The 10,006-nt window shown below is 46.3% G+C and overlaps 1 protein-coding gene across 1 annotated transcript in view; it reads right to left on the reverse strand.

Annotated features, from left to right (window-relative positions):
- The window catches only part of LOC110954880 (protocadherin Fat 4), a 134,460-nt gene extending 124,987 nt beyond the window's left edge, over window positions 1-9,473 (reverse strand). The window contains 2 exon segments of the mRNA XM_022199627.2: window positions 3,884-8,088; window positions 8,091-9,473. Coding sequence (XP_022055319.2) covers window positions 3,884-8,088; window positions 8,091-8,985 — 5,100 coding nt within the window. The 5' untranslated portion in view covers window positions 8,986-9,473.
- Window positions 9,474-10,006: the final 533 nt, after the last annotated feature.

Genomic DNA, 10,006 nt, shown 5'->3' on the forward strand with positions numbered 1-10,006 from the left:
CCAAAGTATGGAAAGAGAGAGGTGGCTCGAGAAACTTAAAGCAGAAACCACAACAAATGCATAAAGCTGCCAGCGCTCGCCACAAATGGAAGCTGTGTAACTTAACTGTGCTGCTATTTATCCAGGACTCTCAAAAAAGATCCCAAAAGACCATTCTGGCAAATTAAAGTTACATAAACATAAATGGTATATAGCCATATTTTATGTAATGAGCATAATGACAGACAGAGGAGGCTGACAGGCCAGCTGTTGAAACTACAAACTTCTCAGAGCCACCTGCAGGTCCCTTTAAGACCTCCCTTGGAACATCAACATTTTAGTTCTTCATAAAGCTCAAACATCATTCCAAGCTTAATATTTGTGGTTTTTCACCCATTTAAGACATTTAAAAATGTATCTCGAGCTCTGGGCAATTGTGATGGATGTTTCTGAAACACCAAACAACTCATTTTCTCTCATTCATCAGGCAGAGCGGTGAGGATTAATAAATTATTAGCCAGCTATTAAAGTAATCCCCACCATCGATCAGTCTGAGGAGTTACACATAAAGTGTAAATATTCAGATTCCAGCTTCTTAAAGGTAAATATTTTGTAGTTTCTTTCCTCCTCTATGAGTGTAATCTGAATATCTTTGGGTTTGGATGAAATGGGACATATAAGGACATTATGTTAGGCTTTGGGGAACACTGATCACCTTTTTGACATTTTTTTAGACTAATCAACTAACAATTTCATCAGGAACATAATTAACAGATTAATCGGTCATGAATATAAACATTATTTGCAGCTCTAGTAGTAGATCAGGGATGTCAAACATATGGTCCGCAGGCCAAAACCGGCCCACCAGGGGGTCCAATCTGGCCCACAGGATGACTTTGTCAAGTGGAAAAATTACATAGAAGACATCAACTTTGTAAATTTGTAAAACTTGACGTTTCTAATCATTTCTAGCTCTTGACAAATTGTTTTGATCATAAAGTAATATAACATATCGTTCAGTTCCAGACACCTGAAACTAAATGTTTTGTTCATTAAATGTGAATATTTTTATAATTGTACTTTTTTTGCACTTAACAAAGGGAAAAATCTGGAGATGTCGTTGTTTATAGGTTAAGATGCTGTGATTTTACTGGTCCAGCCCACATGAGATCACATTGGGCTGTATGTGGCCCCTCAACTAAAATGAGTTTGACACCCCTGTAGGAGATTATTCCCAACAATGCCATAATAATATGAACTGAACTACTGGCAAGAAATATTGTCAAACATATGAAAGGTCTGTTGCATTAGGAAAAAGCATCACCACAACTGCAAATCTATGCTAAGTCACACAGAGCTCAACAATTGGTGATTTGCAGGTGTTTTGTATTGAACCAGCTGATTGGAAACAGCTGCTGTCACATCAGCGGTGGTGAAAGGTGAGCGAGCAGCGCAGTATAGGCGACTCAGAGTCAATTTAAGCAGTATGAGTTACGGAGGGGAGGGCTTCTCTCTGCCTCTAAGCAAGGACATCACAGGATGCGATGAATCAAAATTTCGAGCGAAATAAAAAAACATCCTCCTTAAAACTATGAATGGAATCTGGATTCACCAACAATAGATGAAATTGTTGCCAAGACATTTTTTTCGCCCCAGCATATTTACCCAAACTAGGAAAAGAGAGGAAGAAACACGAAGATTTCTGGGTAATGAAGTCATGTGAAAAACATTCCAAGCTGCCACTTGCTACAGAACAACAACCAAATATGATTGTTTAACTTTCTCATTGCAGGACCACTGTTCGGCTGAATGATCATACATGACTCAAGATGGGAGCCAGAAGGCACCGAAAGTTGACAGACAGACAGATGTGACCGGCAATCGCTAACAATCAAACTTCCTGAGCTGTTTAAGATCGCAACCATTGATAAAGCCTGTCCAGCCGAATTCTCTTTGTTCGACTGTTTCCACAACATCACACGTGGTGCACAGCAGAGGGGAAAACGCCAACATTCCCTCATGCGTCCAATCAATGGCTGAAAATGGGAAATGGAGAATGTGAAAGGGTCACAACCCCGGGGATGGAAATAATCCCCCCGTTGCTACCGGGTATCTGGTGTATAAACACTGCACTGGAAAAACATTAGTCTAAGTCTGAAAGTTTACACTAAAGTACCACACCGTGCATGAGGTCCCATCGACGGAGGAGGCACAAACAGCATAAATATGGCCTGAGCATCTGTGTTGGTAAAAAAAATGCAGCCACAAAGGCGACTGCACGTTGCATTACAGCACAAAACTGGCCCACACTTCCAAATGTAGCCAGTCATTTGAATTCCTCCAAGTTATTAGATCTCACGCTTCTCATAGTGGAGAGACTGACTGCTCGGCCAGGTGGTATGGTAAAGTCATCTCTCCAAGGGGTGAGAAAGTTCAAGCTTAGCATGAAACCAATCTAAAGTTTAAAGTTGGGGAATGGAGCACTGATATTCTCTCATTAGCCCGACAGTAGAGTCTGGAGGAAAGCAGATTGCCATCTTTGCTGCAGGCAAAGTGAGAGAACATTTGATATTCCCATTTGGCCGGGGCAAACCTTTAAGTTAACTTTGCTAACACGATTTTGCCAAGTAATCCTTGATTTCAATAATATGTGCGTTTGTCTCCAAATAACTGATTGCTATATTGGATTTCAGCTTCAATATTTGCAGTGGTTGAAAAGGCATCAATAACAACTGTCAAATGCATCCTGCTAATCTTAAACTCCTAAATCATTTCACTTCAAGTGTTTTTGAAATGCAGTAACACCGAACACATTTCTTTAGAGGAGAAGACGCTTGCACCTTGTGTCATCAAGTCTGTAACAACACGGCATTTCAGGTCCTGGTTACAATTTCCAAAACATATATAGAATAACACTTGTTTTTCATTTGGCTAGCGGCTAGGCCTTAGCCACCCAAACTGGGCTTAGGGTTCCCACATTACACTTGAGAGAATTTAGCTCCATCTTTATTTAGGGAAAGCCTAAAAAAGATGCAGCGCATAATGCAAACTCAGTGGATGGCTTAAGTTTCACTCTGTCTGCCCTCAGCATCTTTTCACAAAGCCTTAAGAGGTCACCCAATTTTAATGGTCACTTATTGCCTGTGGAGCAGTTCCCGGTGGTATAAAGGCACCCCAAGACCACCCCAGTGCCAAAACAGCCTCAGGCTCAAAGGCTCAAAGTAATACTGGCAGCAAGGATGCATACCTGCACAGGAAGACCATATGAATTGCTTTTTTTTTCCCATTTGTACTTGAAACACAGAGGAAACCATCACAAGTCTTGAAACTGAAACAGCAGCCTTGAGTGATTCATGTCTGCAGTGGGGAAATTAAAACAGTGGGCCTTTTTTGATTTGTGCACTTCATAACCACTGATAAGAACATTTCAGTTCATGAGAGCAGGAGAGGAGCTTGTGCAGAAGACATGCAACACTCATTTCCTTTCCCCAGACTGCTCAAATATTAGGAAAGCCACATTCAAGATGAATTGTTATGGCTAGTGCGTTTTTGGAAACAGGAACAATAAAGTTATCAGGCCAAGGAACAACCCTTTCTTACTCATGTCCAAGAAAATTATGATTTAATATAATGCAGGGCTGTGCGTAAAAAAGGAATTTAATTAATGAGCGGACAAATGCAATAGGTGGCTCTGGTTTATGTGTGACTTGGACAGTCTCATTTCTCCTTTTTTTTTTTTTTAGCTTGATCTTATTACACTTATTTCATCCAAGTGCCTCTAACAAATGCCAGTGGCTGAGTTCATGCCCTTTCACTGCCAAACAGATCAAATAGACCAACAGTGCAAAATATGAGGTGGCTTTCCAGTACCTGTGGAGAACAGAGAAGTCAGCAGTGTACTAACCTCAGCACGCTGTGTTCTGGGCTGGCTGGCGTCCGTCTCAATGGCGTACACATCCACCAGGTAGAGGTCGGACCCTTGTTCTCGATCCAGCTCTGCAGCCGTCTGTATCACTCCAGTGTGGCGGCCGATGGTGAAAAGGCGTCCCACGGCTTTGCCACCGCTGCGCACTGCCACGATGAAATACTCCACTTTGGTTGCAGAGCCTCTCGGGCTCGAGGCATCCAGGGAGATGACATTGGTGCCCGGCGGCTGTCCCTCTTTCAGGATGGTGATGTATTTGGGCTGTGAGAAAACAGGCCCGTCCATCCCCTGGAGGATGATGGTCAGCTCAGTTCTGGAGGTCTTGCGGTCGGTGCCGTGGTCGGTGGCCGACACCGTGAGTGTGTACATGAGCCGCGACGGGACCAGCTGGGAGGCCAGGCGAATATCCCCGCTGTACCTGTCCATAATGAAAGTGTCCGAGTCCCCTTCCACCAGCTCGTACTCCACCTCTCCATTTGCGCCGTCGTCGGGGTCGAAGGCCACTACTGTTGTCAGGATGGAGCCGATGACTATGTTAGGCTCAGCCACAAGGGCATTCTGGGACACGAAAGTGGGAACATTATCATTCTGGTCCGTCACCCATATTGTGACATTTTTCAGGGCAAAACGGCGAAATTCAACTGGAAATGCCTGGTCAGTGGCTTTGATGGTCAGCTCAAACAGGTTGGAGAACTCCCTGTCGATTTCTCTGTTGGTGTATATGAGCCCAGTGCTCGGGTCAATGTTGAAGTGGCTTCCCCGAGGAATCTGCTGAACAATGGAGTATTCCAGCTGCCCGTTTATGTCTGCGTCTGTGTCGTGAGCTGTAATGGTCATGACTGAGGCGGAGATAGGAAGATTTTCAGAGATGGATTTGAAAATGTCTCCAGGGGTGAATATGGGAGGGTTGTCGTTAAAATCTCTCACATGAATGACCACAGGAATGGATGAGGAGCGAGGCGGCCTGCCATTGTCCTTCGCAGTAATGTTGAGTTTGTAAAATGACTGAGTTTCAAAATCCAGCTTTTTAACCAAGAAGATGCTGCCAGTGTTGGGGCTGATGCTGAAAGTGCCGTGGTTGTTTGTGGCCGTGATGCTGTATGTTATGTCTGCGTTCTGCCCTGAATCCGCATCAGTGGCGGTAACAGAGGCCACCAGTTCTCCGATCCTCATGTTTTCCAGGACGTCCACAGACAGCGAGGATTTAGGGAAGGAGGGGGAGTTGTCATTTTCATCCAGGATGCTGATACTGAGCATACAAGAGGAGGACAGGGGAACAGTTCCAGCATCAACAGCTATGATTTTCAGCGAATAGGAGGACGTGGATTCATAGTCAAGCTTTCCGACTAAAGTCACCTGTCCAGAGCTGCTGTCAATTGTAAACTGAGCCTCCTCATTGCCTTCAGAGATGTGATAACGAACCAGTCCATTTTTATTTTCATCCACGTCTGAGGCAGACACCCGCAGCAGTTGTGTCATGTTTTGAGCTGATTCAGAGATGGAGGCCTGGTAAATGTCTTTGGTGAATTTAGGTGGGTTGTCATTGATGTCTTGAATGTAAACTTGCACTTTAGCCTGGTCTCTGAGGGGTTTGGGGAGACCCTGGTCTGACGAGACGACCACAAAGCTGAACACAGCGGCGCCTCTTTGTCTCATGAGTGACTCACGGTCCAACTGCAGCGTGCTGGTCAATTCCCCTGTGATGGCGTTCAGCTCAAAGTTGGGCTGCGGAGTCTCAAATGTATATCTGACCTCACTGTTAGGGCCAAAGTCCTTATCCTCAGCAAAAACCTGTCCAACCAGAGACCCCCTCTTCTGCTCTTCCTCAAAATGAAACACATAATTAGTGCTGTTAAAGAGGGGCCGGTTATCGTTTACATCATCTAGGATCACGCTGACATTGACGGTGGCACTCAGCGGCTCCACGGCTCTGTCTTTGGCCACAACCACCAGGTTGTATCTGTCCTGTATTTCTCTGTCCAGCTCTGCTTTGATGTATAACTGCCCGTCTGGAAAAATGCCAAACACTTCACCGGTGTTGCCGCCGGCGATGTCATACATAATCTCTCCGTTCAGACCAGAATCTTTGTCGGTGGCCTCCAATTTAAAAAAGCGGCTGTTGACAGGCTCAGACTCCAGGATGATGACCTCATATGAGAGCTGGTCAAACACAGGTGAGTTGTCGTTGACGTCATAAACGCTGATGATGAGGACGAGGCTGGACGTGTGCTGTGGGACCCCCATGTCTGACGCCATGACTTCGACCTCATAGGAGCTGGTCGTGACCTCCAGCGGCCCGGTCAGCGTGATGAGGCCATGCTTCTCATGAATATGAAACAGGCCTTTGGGGTTTTGTTTGAGGCTGTAGACCACCATGCCATTTGTGCCTTCATCCGGATCTGAAGCTTTGGCCTGGAATATTACGTGACCTGTGCTCCAGTTCTCCACAGCGCTCACATGCTCCACAGAGTGAATGAAATGAGGAGCATTATCATTTAAGTCCTTCACAGTTATGTTAACAAAAGCCTCTCCTGTGATCTCCCCAGCTCTGGCTACAACCTTGAGCTGATAAAAGCCCTGCTCCTCTCTGTCTATCTGACTAGACGCTGTGATCTGACCTGCGCTGTTTACAACAAAAAGCCCCCTCTGGTCCCCTGAAGTGATCAGATATGAAATGTTTGTGTTCAGATCCACTGTGGTGGCTGACACTGTCCCTATAACCGTCCCAACACCCACATTTTCAAACATGACGAAGCTGTACACTTTCTGGCTAAACACCGGCGGGTTGTCCTGTGTGTCTATGACAGTGACAGTCACAATGGCCTGAGTGTGTGAGCGCAGGCCGCTACCATCTGCTGCTGTCACCTGCAGTTGGTAAGCAGTTTTCTCCTCTCTATCCAGGGGCACGAGCGTGGTAATTTTCCCCGTGTTGCTGTTAATGCGGAATTTGGAAGCGTCTCCAGCTGTAATTATATATTTGACTGTGCCATTTCGACCTAAATCGGGGTCTGTAGCTGAAACAGTGGTTACATAAGAACCCGAGGGCTCGTTCTCTTTAACAGTGGCAAAATACTGCACCGGGTAGAAAACCGGCCTATTGTCATTGATATCCCACAGGGTGATGTTGACTTTCCCTACAGAGTGCAGAGGGGGGCTGCCTGCGTCTGCTGCCTGGACGTGGAGTAAGTAGGAGGCCTGATCCTCCCTGTCAAGCTCCACGGCTGTGCTTAATCGTCCTGACACGGCATCCAGGCGAAACAGCTCCTGGACGCTGGCTGGAGTCTCTGCATCAAATGAGAACCGGACCGTCCCATTGGCCCCGAGGTCGTCATCTGAGGCAGACAGCACCAGCAGCTCGGTGCCGGCAGGAGCGTGCTCCACCAGGGAAACGTGATATGTGCTCTGCGTAAATGTAGGCACTTGGTCGTTCACGTCAGTGATGTTGACTATCAGTTTAGTGTAAGAAATCTTGGGCTGCAGCCCCTGGTCTTTGGCACTAATGTTGAGCACAATTTCAGATGCTATTTCCCTATCCAGCAAAGCGGCGCTGGTAACCAGACCACTGTTTTCACTGATGGAGAACCAGCCCAAAGCGTTTCCAGACACCAGGGAGTAGCGCAGGTTGGCATTCTGCCCAGAGTCACCATCTGTTGCAGAGACCCCTTTAATGTAGCTGCCTTTTGGTATGTCTTCACTGATATCTACTCTGTACAGCGTTTCCTGAAATATGGGCGGGTGATCGTTGATATCATTCACAAAAATAACCAGACTGGCAAAGGAGGACCTGGCCATAGGCTTGCCATTGTCTGACACAGACACAGTCAAGTTGTACGAGGAAATTCTCTCCCTGTCTAACACACTGGCCACTTTGATGAGACTTAAATTGGGCACAGGAGACGTGTGCACTTCAAAGTGTCTCTGCTCGTTGCCTCCTAAGATTGAAACAGATATGTTGCCATTAGCAGTGGGGGAGTCTGAATCTGAAACGGTGAGCAAAGCCACGACCGTGCCGATCTGCGCGTTTTCATCAACAGAGGCAAATTTAGAAGTAGTTGGAAAATACCTGAACTTCACCACAGGGTCATTATCATTCACATCTAACAGTTTGATTGTGGCTTCTGTCCTGCCTGACAGAGAGGGCACCCCGTTATCTACTGCATGAATAGTCAGGGAATATTCTTTTTACTCTCATAATCCAAACCCTCTTTTATAATGATAGTACCTGCTTTGGGGTCAATTTGGAAAGGCGTCCCCTCATCTAAAAAGTACCTGATTTCTGCATTGGCTCCCTCATCCTGATCTGAAGCTGTGATCTGCAGGATGCTGGAACCTACTGCTGCATCTTCAAACACGCTGGTTTGATACTGGTCTTGCTCAAAAAGAGGGGGGTTGTCATTTATGTCCTGAATGGTGACATTTACTTGCAGGTAGCCAAACTTTTTGGGCTCTCCTTTGTCCTCCACTTCAATCAGGAGCTGGTAGAAGGGAGTAACTTCCCTGTCCAAGCCTCCAGTTGAAACAAGGTGCAAGAATGCCCCCTCTCCACTAGGATTGACTGTAATATCCAGGCGGAATTTCCTCTGCTCGTTGCCTCTTACTATTCTATAAGTGGTGTGATCAACTCCGTTACTTCCAATGTCAGAGTCTGTGGCTGTGTCCAGGATCACCTGCCGGCCGCTGCTGGCGTCCTCCTTGAAGGACACCACTATGGAGGCGTCTGGGAACACCGGGGAGTTATCGTTGATGTCCAGCACCACTATCCTGACCTCCGTGGGGTACGTGGGCTGGCTGGACAGCACCACCACGTTGATGACATCACTCTGCAGGAGCTCCCTGTCGATCACCGCGGAGGTGTAAATCACTCCCGTGGTGCCGTTAATTGCAAAAAGTTTGTGGCTCTCGCTGAAGCGGTACGTGAAGCTGGGCTTGGTCTCTATCGTGCCCACATAGGTGCCGACGGGCTGCTCCTCCAGGACCTGGAACTCTTGACGGACTTGGCTGGATGCTGAGTACTGCGACAAAGTCCACAGCATGAGTAGAATCAAATGAAACCGGCCGGAGCCCCTACCTGCGAGCGCCATGGTCAGATAGCCAGTCCACCTTTCTCAGACAGAGTCCATGCCTATGATGCATCAACTTTACTGAGGAGTCACTAAAGCATTGTATTCCAACGAAATGTGCACGCAGAAACTCAATGGGAAAGCCAGCAAACTGCTCTTTCCACACTTAATCAGCGTTCCAAAGTACTCCAGGAGCGTCACTTTATCCTGCGCTGCGCTGCGCTTTAATTGCAACCAAATCCTCTGAATGGAGAGAATGATTCCTGCAGATCAGGGAAGTTTCATTTCAACTCCTCAAATAGCATTTTCAGAGAGGAATCTGACGAGCCTTTGAAAGACAAAAAAGAAAAAAAAAGAAAAAGTTAAAGTTCCTGGCTCCTCGGAGATGCGTTAAAGAGGAAGAAAAAGTTTATCCAAAGTTTGGGGCGCAAGTCAGCGGTGTAGAAGCGTCTGCAGGCGGCTGAGCTACGCACCGTCCCGTGGAATAACGGTGCATACGCTTCAGTCATAAGTTAGGACAAAGCTGGAGTTCTGCAAACTCCCTCCCATCGCTGATCCCATTGGATAGCGGAGCTCCTGCCCGCCCTCCCACCGCCTCTCCCCCGGCCAGTGCGCAGCGCAGCCCGGTGTGCTGCTCGTGGAGGAGGCTGTCAATCAGCGGAGACAGGTAAAGGAAGACCCGGGAGATCTTCATCACCCCAGCATCACGTCAATACGTGATGAAACGTGTGATAAAAGTCTGTCCCTTTCCTCCAGAATAAAGAAACTGTGACCAGTGCTCTCAATAAAGGTATATTCTACACTACTGATGGGTTATACCTTTAAATTTCAGCAACATCGGGACGTAAAAACCTACAAAAATGCAAAAAACAACAACAAATAATATCAAATATTTTCTGACGATGACAAAGTTACCTTTGACACTTGTATTTATAATAATAACTTACATGTGAATAGTTTATGTTTATGCAGACTATATCATGTTTATTGTGATGCATTAAAACAATTTAAATGGTAAATATTATGTTTTATTATGATGGTA

Source organism: Acanthochromis polyacanthus, chromosome 10 (genome assembly GCF_021347895.1).
Source record: "Acanthochromis polyacanthus isolate Apoly-LR-REF ecotype Palm Island chromosome 10, KAUST_Apoly_ChrSc, whole genome shotgun sequence".
In the NCBI taxonomy this organism is placed as follows: Eukaryota; Metazoa; Chordata; class Actinopteri; family Pomacentridae; genus Acanthochromis; species Acanthochromis polyacanthus.